Raw genomic sequence first — 13,959 nt, 5'->3', positions numbered from 1 at the left:
TGAGCCTCACTGTTCGCATTACACAATTTGCAAGAAAAATCATGTCCTGGAGGATGATGTTTTGAAAATAAGTTTACTATATATTAATTCAATAAAATCAGGTTACCCCTCCCCCCAAAACCTGCTTATAATTTTCTGAGCCTGGAATCTAAATTGTTTCATATATAAACACATCTAATAATATCTTTGCATACACTGAATTTTCCAGGGATTCAGTTACTATGAGAATGCAGAGTATATTGCAAAGAGTTGTTTATCTTTTAGAAAAATCCAGGCACTGATGCCAGCATTGCTCTCGGCATGTGAGTCCCCCAGACAACAGACGTGTGTCAGCCAATATCTGAGGGCATGATAAGGACGGTGATTCCGAGCGTGGTGTCTGCACCTGACTATGGCACCATGTCTGCCGGTGCAGGCTGCCTGCCATGTCCTCTCCCTTTATTTCTCTTTTGTATTTCAATTAGGGCAGTACAACCGGCTTCTGAGAATTTTACATGTAAGTAGGTTATATTGAATATAAAGCTTATGTCAGCGTAGGGAAAGGGGTATTATGAAAAGTTTGTGATAAAAAGGTCCCATTGGGCCAGGCAGGGCCGAGAGCCACTGATTTAGCTTCTTGGATCACAAGGCAATGCCGTCATCCAGTCTAACTCCCAGACCCTTGCCTAAACCCTCCCCAGTCACAGCAGAGAAAGTTTGGAGAAGGATTCTGCTTGTCACAGCATATAACTCCAGATCTAACTTTGTATAAAACAGGATCTTCATGTCTCTGGGGTGGGGTAGGGATAAGCAAGGACTTCCCCCTCAAAGACCAGAATGAAAAAAGTTGTTTCTCGGCAAAAAAACCAAAAATGGAAGCAGAACTGGGCCATGTCACTTACAGAGGTCTTCGGTGGCAGCTGGGGCGAAGGCAGCCATGGACTCGTACAGATCCTCATCACAGCCAGGGTTGAGGGAGCATTTCATGAGCAGGTCTGTGGAGAGGTGGGCCATGGACTCATACACGGCGTCAGCCTCCTCCCCTTGCATCAGTTCTTCTTTGATGTGACTCTTGAGCATGTCCACAGTTTCCTGCAAGAGAAGACGGGAGCCGCTGGCTCGCTGAGACAGCCTGGCTTTCCAGGTGGATTCAGCCCCCAGGTGGGCTTGCGGAGGCCAAAGTGAAGGTCCCCGGGATTGCAATTGTTTGAGTGTATCTAGATTTCTCCCTCCTGACCGAAAGCTCCTTGAGGCCAGGCTTCTCACTCTTTTTCGTTTCTTTGTTTTGTTTTTTGTTTTAATCTTCATATCTTCCTGCAACACTAAGCATGAGTTATGCACTCAAGAGATACTCGTTAAATGTCCAATGACCAGAGGAAACAAATTAAAAATTACTTTCCCATGAGCACCTATTATGTGTCAGGTACAGTGCTAGGAATTTGCCTATACATGATTTCACCATCCTCTCCACCACTGCTTGAGAAGGGTATCATATTCCCCACTTTACAGATGACAAAAACAAAGCTCAGAAAAATCTAGGGTCTTACTCAAGGGCTTGCATTCCTGGCTTTTGATCTTCCCACTATGCCCTAGTGGATCCTCAGAAAGGAGCAAATCACACAAGAGGGGGTGACCCTCACTGAGTAGCCACATGGAAATTCACATGGGCTCAAGAGGGCTGCAGCTAAGGTGTTCTTGCACTATGTGTAGTCAGAGGTCCCTCAATAGCTTGATAAACTAGTCCCTGTTCCTTCTGCAGGCTTCTCCAAAGTACCTAAGTTTCTAGGTGTTCCTCCCTCAGTTCTACACCTTATACGCCCAAGAGGAGGGATGGTCTTGGATGAAGTGCCTGTTGCCAGAAAGGCTGCCCCTGTTATCCTGCCTCCAGGTATTGTGAAGCCAGACAGCTGACTTCTCCGAAACCTCTGCACAACTTTTCCTGGTAAGAAACTTTGGTGTTTCACAATCCTTTTTCAGCATGAACCCACAAAAATCCTCGTTTTCATCATCACTACCCCAAGAGAGCTAACCTTTTATTGACACTCTGCTAGTATCCTGGTGAGACCCAAGAGGACCAGGTGACAGCTGTGAAGTGTTGCAGACTCAAGGTCTGGCCTTTGGCTTTGATGTGGTGGAAAAAGGAAATGGGACAGTTCTCAGAGGCCATAGGCAACATGTAGGGACAAGCTTTTGGCAGCAACGCTGCAGGTGCATTGGCTGAAGGTGACTATAGTCAGAGAGCCAAGATGATATGAACCAGAGTAACTTCTGGGTGAACTGAAAGTGCATTTTTAACCTCCTTGTTAGATACGGCAGGATAACAAGCCCTGGCTTTAGCATCAAACTCGGTTCAAATCCCATCTCTGCCCTTTCAATTTGTGGCCATAGGCACAACTGCTTTGGCTTTCTAAGCCCTTTTCCTCATTTGTAAAACAGAAATCACAACACTGTTCACTTCAAATGACTGTGGTAAGGATTAAATGAGATAATGCATTTTCAAGTCAAATAAATTCAATAGATATTAGTTATTACTCTGAACACAGTACATCCTTAATAAAGGCTATTGGCATGGAAATGAAATGCTATATTTTGTACATTTGGGGCTTCTAAGAAAAGCTGAGTAAATGCCCTAAGACTGTGAGCACCTTTTAGTCTCATTTATGCCAGTGATGCCCAGAACAAGTACTCATGTATGCTATTCAAAACACTTATACACCCCAAAACCTTGGGAAGTCTCCGCTGTGCGCCTCAGTAAGTCACTGCCTTGTAGATTCCCCAATACAGAGCACAGAGTTAAGTTTCTGGGGAGGCGTCAGGCTCACTCCTGCCTGGAGGTCAAGAGCAAGACCACAGTGTGTTTATTGCTCCTTTGGAGGTCACAGCTCCACATGAGAGGCTGAGCTGTCCTCAGGTGCCCTCTGTGCGTCTGTGAAGGAAGAAAATCAGAAACAGGCGGAGTCGGGAAGAGCAGCTGCCTCCCAGACAACCGAGGCAATACTGGGGCATGAATACGATGTAGACATGAGGTGAGATCAGACCCAGAGAAAGACCCAGAAGTCAATGATCAAGGAGGAGTTGGGGGACCAAGGCCAGATGAGCAGATAAACCAGGTGAACCTGCCTGTCCTAAGGGCAGACCCAGGCAAGGGTCAGGAAGAGAGATGGTCAGCAGGCGGTGGGCCTCAGAGTTGGCCTCCCCGATGCCTTCTCACGTGCAAAACTTTCCTGTGGGCAGTGCTCAGGAAGCAGCCGATCCTAACCACCGTTCCCCTGGGGCCTGAAGGTGGGCGAGGTAGCTGGAAGCATCGCACCAAGCGGGTGGAAGGAGGTGGGGATGTGCCTTCAGCAGATTCACTCTATAAATGTCTCTGTAAATTCCTTGAGGGTAGGCTTCAGTGCTTTACGAGCTTTATTTACTTTTATTCTCAAAACAACTCCAGGAGCAGACCTATTATTATCTTCCTTCTGCATATTAGGAAACTGAGAGAGGATATGTGACTTGTCCAAAGTCACGTGGCTAACAAGTGTGGGTACAGGAACTTGAACCCAGGTCCATGTGACTTCCAGGGCTCATCTCTGAAGCCCACACATACCGCCCACTGCCAGAAGACGTGTGTGAGGACACGCTAGAGAGGAAGTCTGTCCATGTCTTTGGTGAAAAGGCAGCCCTAGAAGCACACAGTGCATTCCAACCCCGGGGCCTCTCGCCCTGACCTTACCACGTACTCGTCGATGAACTGCCGCAGGTCCCTGAAGCCATGCTTCTCAGCGATGGTGTTGGGGTAGTGGCCGTGCTTGTTGGCCACACTGTAAGCCTGCAGGGCTCCCGGGCAGGTGAGCAGCAAGGCAGTGAGGTTCTTCAGTCCGTACTTTGCAGCAAAATGCAATAAGGTGGGCAGCTCTTCATCCCTCTGATCTGAAAATTGTCCAGGAAAACTTAACTGACAGACAAAAACAAAGGCACAAGGCACCCTTGTTCACAGAGATGACACTGCCAAGTCTAGCATGGCATCCAGTAGGCACTCAGTCACTACCTACTGGTTGATTGACCTAACATCTGACAGCTTCCTTTTGTGGCACCACTGAAGACCACGTCCTCAGATGACAGAGGAAGTGATATTTTAATAAATTAGCATATCTAATAATTAATCTCCTACCTTCTTCCTACAAAAGGATTGGAAAATCCTGAGAAAAAATAGTAATTCAAAATGTGCTGGTGTTTTAAAGGCTTAACCAGCAGCCACAAAGTACAATAGGAGTCATGGTTTAAACGTCTCTGCAAATTTATACATAAATATATATATAATTCTTGGTTTTAGAAATCAACTTTTATGGAAAAAAAAGAGATATGTCCTCCAACTGGACAGCACAAACATGTCCATTTTCGAGTTTAACTTGCTGTATTCAGACCTCAGTAGGTGGAGGGGGCTGGGGAGTGTCCTACGGCTTTTAGGAATACTGTGCTTCCCAGCAGTTAGAGAGTTAACTGATGTCCTGGGGCTCATGTGCATTAATACCAACGTCCAAAATCTCTCCTAAACAAGAACCTCACTGAATACTGTCTTATTAATCCTCCCAGGTCTTTTTGAGATAGTCTGGAAAAAATATATATATAAAATAGTCTGAATATAAAAATATATATATTATATATTTTCTTAAATGACAAACCCAGCTTCCTATTCACCAGGATATGACCCTTGGAATGAAGGCTCTGAAAGTGTCCCTGGGATGCCAGATTTTCAGTTATGAGATACTCTCTCCTGAGCCCCAAATTTAAGAGTAGAGAGTAGTAACATCTACTGGAAGTGACACAAGAACATGCCACAGTAGGAAAATGGGGAGAGGCAACAGGACAGAGAACGCCTCCAGAGAATGCCTGGAAGGTCATGCAGCCTCATCCTCATGGCTCTCTAGGCTATGGAAGGATGGGACATGGGCAGAAGGTAACTAGAGACTTGGGTCCCCTTTGTGCAGTGCAACCATGGTGTGAAGGAAGGGCAGTGTCCACAGAAACACTACAACAGGCATCCTATGCGGAGTGCCAGGCACCATATCCCTGCAAGCAGTGCGACCCTCCTAGCTCCCAGCACGTCACATGTGCACAAGAGGATGCTCTGCCCAGGAAGAGCTCCAGCCCTCACTGATCCGATAGCCTAGCAAAGAAGACAGATGCAGCTGAGGAGCACTAGACAAAGGCACCCAATGTGCTAGGGGAGCCCACAGTGGGTGGATGGAACCTACTGGAGGCTTGGAGAACGCATTCTAGAGGAAGTGCTACCCAAGCTGCTGGAGGGAGGTGAAAAGAAGGTAGCCAGGTGAACAGCAACCAAGGCAGGGAAGATGAAACTGTCTTCCCGTGAGTCAAGTGGCAAGAGACAGGTGAAAGAAGTCCATATCTGCCACACAGCAGAGGGTAGAAGCCCAGAGCGGGTGAGGACAGAGAAGAGGGCAGAAATGCAGCAAGGGCCCCTTGGGAAGGGCCTGATAACAGGTTAAGGAGCTTGGACTTTATCTAGAAGGCAAGTGGGAACCAGACATGTTTTGAGAAGGGATGAAGTATTCAGATTTGCAAATCAGGAGAATCCCTGGCTACCCAGTGAAGAATGAGTCTTTCTCACAGAGCAGGCTGTGGAGTGAGGACCAGCAGAAAGTGCACCCACGGTGCGTGGGGTGCTCATGGCCGCAGGCTGGCGTCCGTCAGCCCACTGCTGGCTTCCTGGGGCTTCACTGCTGACTTACTTGTCATCATATCTTCTTCTTCCAGCTGGTTGATTCCAAAGAGATGCAGTCCACTCGCAGGGATGTTGTTCTTCAGGGACTCCGTCAGCAGTTTGTCAAGGGTCTCTGTGTTGTAGGGCACAATTTTAAAGGCCTGAAGACAAAAGTGAAGATGGTCAGATTTTAAATCCAGCCGATTCCAGACTGATAAAGCATTAGCAGAAACGACATGCCCAGAAAACTCAGGTTTCCCCACAACATCCTCACCTGACACATGAATTCCACAGGATTCGCGGCATTGGACAATAAATTCCCAATTTCTTCCATGTCAGTATAATAGCTGATGATGGTCTCACACACCACTAAGTCCCCGGAATATATCCTCAGAGAAACATTCCCAGATGAAAGGTCTGAACGGAAGAAAAGATACTATAAAAAATGCCCAGGAAAAACAAGGGCCTAGGGAAAGGCGGGTGTGGATGTATATGCTCCGTCTAAAAGGCAAGGAAACTAACTGGGAGCTGGAAGGAAGAACTTGGCAGTGAGCTGGGGGGGAGCGAGGGAAAGTGCAGATGTCAAAGGTGAGGACACCAGCCACGGCAGGGCTCTCACCCGGTCTGCAATTTAATTTTCAAAGGATTCTCATCGTTTTACTCAATGCTGTAGGCCCAGAGCCTCAATGCACAGGAAGAAAATTCGAGTTTAAGGCACTTTATACCAAGGCTGAAGGTGAGAGGGCTCCTAAGGGAGTGACACTGCGGTTTCTGCCACGTTGGACCAGCTGCTGTCATGACTACGGGCTCACTCGCCCTGGGGCAGGATTCGACGCCACAGGAAGGGGTTTTGAGGGGGAAAGAAAACATTAAAAATAAACTAACCACAAAGATTCAATTCTCAAAAGAGGAAATTCAACAAGTAGAGAACATGGAAAAATATTCAACCTCACTAGTAATCAAAGAAACGCAAATTAAAACAACGGACTACTATTTAACGTCAGATTAGCAAAGATATTTAAAATGGCAACGCCTGGTGTTGGTGACAGCAGAGCAGATGAGCGGGGAGGCACCACGGCCATGTGCACCCGGGGCTACTTACTGGGAGCCCTCACGGAAACGGTGTACTCATTCTCCAGCTTGGCTTCCATCCTTACAGAGGGAGAGTCCTCGGGAGAAAATTCTGCTTCCGTCGTCACCCTCTCGTCCAACTTACATCTCACTATAACGTAGACAGTGGTTTCTGCCTGCAACGGGAGGTCAGTCACTGTCCCCACTCCCTCCTCAAGCCCCTTCGGGTGCTGGGCCAGCGGGTGTCCCCAGCTCCCGCAAGCCCAGCCCTGTGGAGTGAGGGTCCTCCAGGGCAGGGTGGGCTCCACCATCCAGTGCTGGGCAGTGAGCTGTTTGCCACCAATCCCAACGACACAAGTGACAAAAATCGAGAGTTAACATTTGTAAACCCTTATAGCAATCTGATGGAGTAATTTTATGCTTGTTGAATCTAATAATAATAATAAAACCTGGGGCTTGTATTTTATATGCCTTTTTATTTCATTTTGTATAGCACTTCTTTTTAAATCTTTTTAATAAAATCATCGGTCCATCGCAGAATTGGACGTTTTTAAAACAGATAGTCGGAAGGCAGTGTTCCAGAGTAAGCTTGCTGCTCAAAGTGGAGTCCAGGGGCCAGCAGCACCGGCCTCCCTGGAAGTGTGTTAGGAATGCAGAATCTCAGCCCCCCTGGACCCACTGAACCAGTGTACACTGTCACTCCGAGGTAATGCCTGTGCACCTTGCAGTGTGAGAGGCACCAGCCTAGAGATGCTCTCTTGGGCCCTGTTCCTCATGCTGCTCCTGGTTGGGCAAAAATAACTTCTTGGAGCATTAATTTTCCGAAAGCATCAAGCAACCTGAATAGCTATTTCACCTTGCTTTCAGATCTCACGCCAAGTCTGCCAAATGGAATTAATCCTTTTTCGTTGTGCTGGTTAAGCTGGGAGAATGGTCCTCTCAGACTGAACTGGTAAGGACAGGCCCTCCAAAAAATGGGGGCAAAGGAGAGATTCCTGTCCATGGCTAATGCCAAACGTTTATCCTAGGATTCTGCTGTAAAGTCCTCAAAGTAGCCCTTCATGACAAGGGTCACAAGCAGGGTGCGGCAAGCTTGGATTTTACAACAGGTGAAGGAGGGGATGTGGTCCTGGGTCCTGGAGGCTGCTGAGGGGGAGCACACCTGTGCTGCGGTTGTCATTGCTCCTGCTGCAGCCCCAGCCCTGTCCCAGCTGAGCCTTCTCCCTGGGAGTAAGGGGCCAAAGGGGATGTGTGTCTCCTCTGCTGACAGTTAGGACCCAAACCCAGCCCAACCCTCCCAGATCCAGAGACCTAAAGTCAGCAACAAGGAGATCCTAGTTTTGTGGGCAGCCAAGTTGGGAGCAGAATGAAAGCTGGAAAATCAAAGAGGTGAGTGAAGGGAGTCAGGCTTTGGTTCCAAACTCCCTTTACCCACGGGCACCCAACAGCCTGATCAGAGGGCATGGAGAAGGTAGCAAGTCGCAGGAGGAGACTGAACACTGACATGTCCCCAGGCCAGTGGGGAAAAGGGGTAAGATGGGCTGACTATAAAGGACAGGGAGTGGTTGGGACCAGCAAACTGGAGGACGCATATCCCATGCAAAGGGCTGCTCAGCCCCAGTCAGTTTTCTCAGGCCCAATATGACCAGATCGAAAGGAAGCTGGAAACACACATTTGTATGTCAAACTTTTAAAACATTGTGCAGTCCAAACCAAACATGTCTCGGAGTCAAATCCAGCCCAAAGCAGCTGGTGGCAACCCGCACGTGGGAAGCTCTTGCCCAATGTCCCGCGGCCACGGGCTGCTCAGAAAACCGCTCGCAAGGGCAGGGAGGCCAGTGTTTCCCATTGCCAAGGCTCCCACACCCTGTCGTCCTGAGCAGCCCACAGCTTAGCAATGAGCCTGTAGCCACGAAGAAACATTTGCTATCATAAATGCTGCACGTTTTTAACAGGAAAGGAAAAATAATGAAAAACCATCAAAATCCATGGTAGGATTCAAATGACAGTGGCTCATCAGTTGAGCCCTCACATTCAAGTCACTTAATAATATATATGCCCCACCCCTGAAAATGCTAGTCACGTGATGCTTAGGCATTTATCTGATCCGTTTAGCAAGCAACATTGGCCGGTAAGTTTCAGCTAGCAAGCTTCAAGGCACTCCCTTGGCCCATGCCAGTGGCCAACTGACAGAGAAGCAAGCTCTCAGGATGCCCCAAATCTCCTTCCACCCAGCCCCAGGCTAGCAGGAATAGACATGGCCTCTAACCCCAGGGTTGGTGTACATGTCTGGAATGCTGGTCTCCCAGCCGCGTGCTCTGTGTTATCGATCCATAAAACAAAAGTCTTAGATTGACAATACACACATTCCTGGGCTCATCTCCCTCTGACTCGAAGGAGCTAGGTGTGTCCAGGGCCCAGGTGATGGGGTGCCCAGAGGAAATTCCAAGGAAAGCCCGCAATTATACTGAGGTGCAATGTGAGAACCTCACTCCCTTTACTGCAACAAATGCATCCATTTGGAAAGCCCATGTTCTGACCTTGATCTACCAGGGCCCTGGGAGTGCCTACCCCACAGCGAATGCGGTCCGGCTGCACCACCATCAGGTTCCCAGGCGAAGTCTCCGGCGGCAGGCTCTGCTGCTTTGCGTAGGGAACAACCTTCTCGTCTTCAGGCTCGGTGTCAGTGACTGAGTCACAGCCAGAATCTACAGGATAAAGGACACTGCTAAATGGGAACAGAAGGAAGGAGAACTGGTAGACGTGTTCCACCCCATGAGAGCCCCAAACATTACCAAATAGGAAATGGCTCTACATGTCATACAAATACAGGCTGAAGGGGGTGACTCAGGAAATCATGAAAGAGGACCTAATGGGGAAAAGTCAGCCACCACGTAGGCCACAGGGTAGGATGACAGCGACAGGGTAAAGGCGGCAGGGAAGGCCAAAAAGTCTGAGGCTGCAAGTCTAGTCTCAGCCAGCAGGCTTCTGGAAGCTTCACCTCCAGACTTTCTGCAGGGCTGCAGGGGTGTGAGGAAGGGAGGCCCTTTCCCCTCAGGTGGGGTCAAGAAGGGACTGTCCACTTAAGGGTCATCCTTGGAACGTTGAGTAAAACCTGTGGTGTTCAGGAAGCCATTAGACCTCAGGGTCATGGCTAGACAACGTGCTGCCTCTGGGAGCAGCAGTGAAAAGCAACCATTTTCAACAAAGCTTAGGTCAGTCTAACCAGGTACCAGATCAGTACCACGGCCAACACCTGTACCCCTGCCCCGTGGGAAGATTAGAGCATGTGCAGACACAGAGCTGGCGAGCAGGGGTGTGCGAATGTGTGGGGCATGGCGCAGAATGAGATGATGCTGAGAACCTTCCAGAGCTCTACAGCACGGGCTCTTCACCAGGATCTGTGGATTAATAGGCCTGCCTCTGAGGTTGTGTGCAAGATTGTGTGCACTTGCCTATACCTTTCTGGAGATAGTTCAAAGCATTCATCAGATCCTCAAAGAGGGACAGGACCCCAAAATGGTTAAGAATGGTTGAGAGGAGAGAGAAGCTTCATTCAGTTCCTTTTTGGGGGCTTGTTCTCATTCACTCCTAAACCACTTATAGAACCAGCCAAAGGTATTAGGCACTTAAGGGGACATGAGGATGAATCAGACACCAACCCTGCCTTCAGAGAGCCCATGATCTAAAAGGGTAGGAGACGTGAGAGGTGAGGGTTAGACTGGCTAAGTCCTGCAGGCTGGCCTCCCAGGGAGAAGGTGGTCTATGCAGAGCTTGTGGCAATTGTCCTGCCACAATAGAATGCTGAGGTGATATGCTCCTCAGAAAGCTGCAACTTCAGGCTTGCACCCTAGACTCCAGGTCATGCCAGGAAGAGGCTGTGCTCCCACAACGATGAAGGCTGAGGTCGGGGAGCAGGATAGGGTACCACCACATCCTACTGCTGCTACTGAGGCATCAACCGCTGCTCAGGCCAGGGGAGGGGGTGGGGCTTACCCAGGGGTGCAGCTTAAAAGCCCCAGAGCCTCAGGTGGAGGTCCTGTCCCAGAGCCTGGTATCTGGCTCTGCTGAATATCTATGGGCTGCCCCAGAGTACAACGGGCAATGAGGCACGTTCCCATGCTGCTCTTCTCTGCTCTGTGATTTCTCCCAAGACTCACCATTCCAGAGGCCTGTTTGAGTGCTGCCAGGTCTTTGAGCTTGTTTGTGCAACAGGCAGAATCTAGTGTTAAGAGGTGGAGCAAATGACCCTGGGAGTTCAAGCAGGGAGATAGGTTTTCAGCTGGGCATGAGAGCCATTAGTTTCCTACATCTCTCCTTTCCCTTTCAATCCTACTGGCTCGCCCCTCACTCTGTGCTAATTATTCCCCTGCAAAAGCTAACACAGTAGGCTCCCACCTCCCTGCTCTCCTAGCCTGATTAACAGAAGGCTACCATTTTCTTTGCTGGACCTGCCCTTCCCCACGACCCTTTTCTCCTGGATTGGTGACTTCTAACACAGCCAGGGCCTATCACCATGGCACAGAATACATGTCACCCAAGCAACTCCCACCCAGCACAGGAGCCTATAAAGGAAAGAGCCAAAAAGATCAAGGACAATTCACACTCCTCTTCTAAATGATTATACCAGGTTTCAATTATTTATTATTAGATGTCTGGGTGTCCCTTTTGAAAAAATTTGAGGAATCTCATTGACTTAAAACATTCAGTAGGTTACTTAAAATGGAAAGGGATTCCCTAGAACCACTTCTTGCTCCAGAATTATTTAGACAAGACCCTGAGTGGCCACAGTGGCCAAAGTGGCCCCAACTCATGCCAATTACCTCTTCTAATATATTACACAGGTATAACTTATTTGGGATGGACCCACAGTGCAGTCTGCCATTGCTTCAACAACAAAAAAACTTTTATTTCTCCTGAATTTCTGGCCCACTAGTCTGCTGACCAAAGAGTCAAAGCTCTAAAAAATATAATTAAGAAAAAAAATGTAGAAAACATAAATAAGCCAAATGAGAAAGGAATGGTAACCACATATATGGAGGAGATTTTTAAGAAACACATGGAGATGAAAACTCTATGCTAAGAATTAACATTAAAGTGAGACCTCTGCACTAACAAAATCTCAATGCAATTTTTATAGAAAAATATAAAGTACCAAAATTGCCTCAAAATAAATAGAAAATCTGACTTATTCAATAACCATGGGGGGGGGACTTCCTCAGTTTTCAAATAATATTTAGAGCAAAAACCACCTACTCCTCCTTGAATTGAATTTAAAATCTTATTTGGGACAATGTGCTTCCTTATAATATTAGTTTTTTTCCTACCAAGGAAAAGTCCATTTATAGAGGTATTATGTCCCCTAGTAAAGTTTTAAAGAATAATAAAGGGTAGTCCTATTTTATATTAAAGTTATAAAAAAACAAAATGGACAGAGAAATTGAATCTAATACATAGCTCAAAAATAAAGCTTCATTCCCATAAAAACTTAATATGTGATAAGGAAAGCATTAAAAACCAGATAAAGATCTGCTCTGTGAAAGACATTCTTAGAGACAAGCTACAGTCTGGGAGAAAATGTTTGCAAAAGACATATCTGATAAAGAAGTTGTATCCAAAACACACAAAGAACTCTCAAAGCTCAACTATAAGAAAATGAACAACCCAATTACCCAATTAAGATACCTCACCAAAGAAGATAAACAGGTGGCAAGTAAGCACATGAAAAGATAGTCTACATCATATGTCATCAGAGAAATGCAAATTAAAGCAACAATGAGATAGTACTACGCATCTATTAAAATGGCCAAAATCCAGAACACTGACAACACGGAATGCTGGCGAGGATGTGGAGCATCCAGAACTCCCATTCATTGCTGATGGGACTGCAAAATGGTACAGCCACTTTGGAAGACAGACTTACAAAACTAAACATATGCTTACTATACAAACTAGCAATCTCACTCCTTGGTTATTTACCCAAGGGAGTTGAAAACTTACATCCACACAAAAACCTGCACACAAATGTTTATAACAGCTTTATTTGTAAACTGCCAAAACTTGGAGGCAACCAAGATGTCTTTCAGTAGGTGAATGGATAAAAAAGCTGTGGTACATCCAGATAATGCAATATTATTCAGCACTAAAGAGAAATGAGCTATCAAGCCATGAAAAGCCAAAGAAGAAATTTAAAGACACATTACTAAGTGAAAGAAGTCAATCTGAAAACACACTGCATATGCCGGGTGTGGTGGTGCGTGCCTGTAGTCCCAGCTACTCGGGAGGCTGAGGCAGGAGGATTGCTTGAGCCCAGGAGTTTGAGGTTGCTGTGAGCTATGATGACGACACTGAACTCTACCCAGGGCAACACAGTGAGACTCTCAAAACAAAAACAAAAACACCACACTGTATGATTCCAACTGTATGACATTCTGTAAAAGACGAAACTATGGATCAGAGGTTGCCAGTGGTTAGGAGGGAGGGTGGAATGAGTTGAGGATTTTTAGGGCAGTGAAAATACTCTGTATGATACTCTAACGGTGGATACATGTCATTATATTTAAAACATCTGTCCAAACCCATAGCATATACAACACTGGAGGAACATAACCTATGGACTTTGGCTGATAATGATGTGTCAATGTAGATTCAGCAACTGTAAAACGTACCTCTGGTGCTGGATGTTGATGGTGGGGGAAGTTGTGTGTATGTAGGGGCAAGGGGCATATAGGAACTCTCTGTACTTTCAACTTGATTTTGCTGTGAACCTAAAACTGCTCTAAAAAATAAAGTCCATTAAAAAAATAAATCAAGTCTATTAAAAAGTAAATCAATACAGAATAAAGGAAGTGGTTATAAGAAGGATGATTCAGCAGACGGTGCTGGAAAATATTAGCTACTGTGGGCAGTGGAGAAGGGGGGGTACTATTTAGATTCTTCATAACTCCAAAATGAAATTTAGATAGATTATGGATTTAAATGCAAAAAAACCATATTTTAAAAGTTAAAAAGATGAAAATATGGGTGAAAGTTTTAACATTGGTTTGAGGAAAGGTTGTTAATCAAACAACTGAAGAAATCACAATCTAAATGAGCAACAGACTTGATGATATGAATTTAAAACTTCAATAAACAAACTAAAAACAAGATCCAAACCTTTATAGTACCATTATTCATAATAGCCAAAAGGTGGAAACAAC

At 46.5% G+C, this 13,959-nt stretch overlaps 1 protein-coding gene across 3 annotated transcripts in view; it reads right to left on the bottom strand.

The window, feature by feature from the left end:
* Positions 1-13,959, bottom strand: part of PIK3AP1 (phosphoinositide-3-kinase adaptor protein 1) — a 107,086-nt gene that overhangs the window by 43,115 nt on the left and 50,012 nt on the right. For all 3 annotated transcript variants that reach the window (XM_045568744.1, XM_045568746.1, XM_045568745.1), the window contains 6 exons: positions 9,332-9,468; positions 6,792-6,936; positions 5,964-6,106; positions 5,718-5,850; positions 3,698-3,894; positions 882-1,071 (listed from right to left, as the gene is read on the bottom strand). In XM_045568744.1, coding sequence (XP_045424700.1) covers positions 882-1,071; positions 3,698-3,894; positions 5,718-5,850; positions 5,964-6,106; positions 6,792-6,936; positions 9,332-9,468 — 945 coding nt within the window. The remainder of the gene's footprint in view (positions 1-881; positions 1,072-3,697; positions 3,895-5,717; positions 5,851-5,963; positions 6,107-6,791; positions 6,937-9,331; positions 9,469-13,959) is intronic.

This window comes from Lemur catta, chromosome 14 (assembly GCF_020740605.2).
Source record: "Lemur catta isolate mLemCat1 chromosome 14, mLemCat1.pri, whole genome shotgun sequence".
Lineage (NCBI taxonomy): Eukaryota > Metazoa > Chordata > Mammalia > Primates > Lemuridae > Lemur > Lemur catta.
This window is presented reverse-complemented; position numbering and strand designations above follow the sequence as displayed.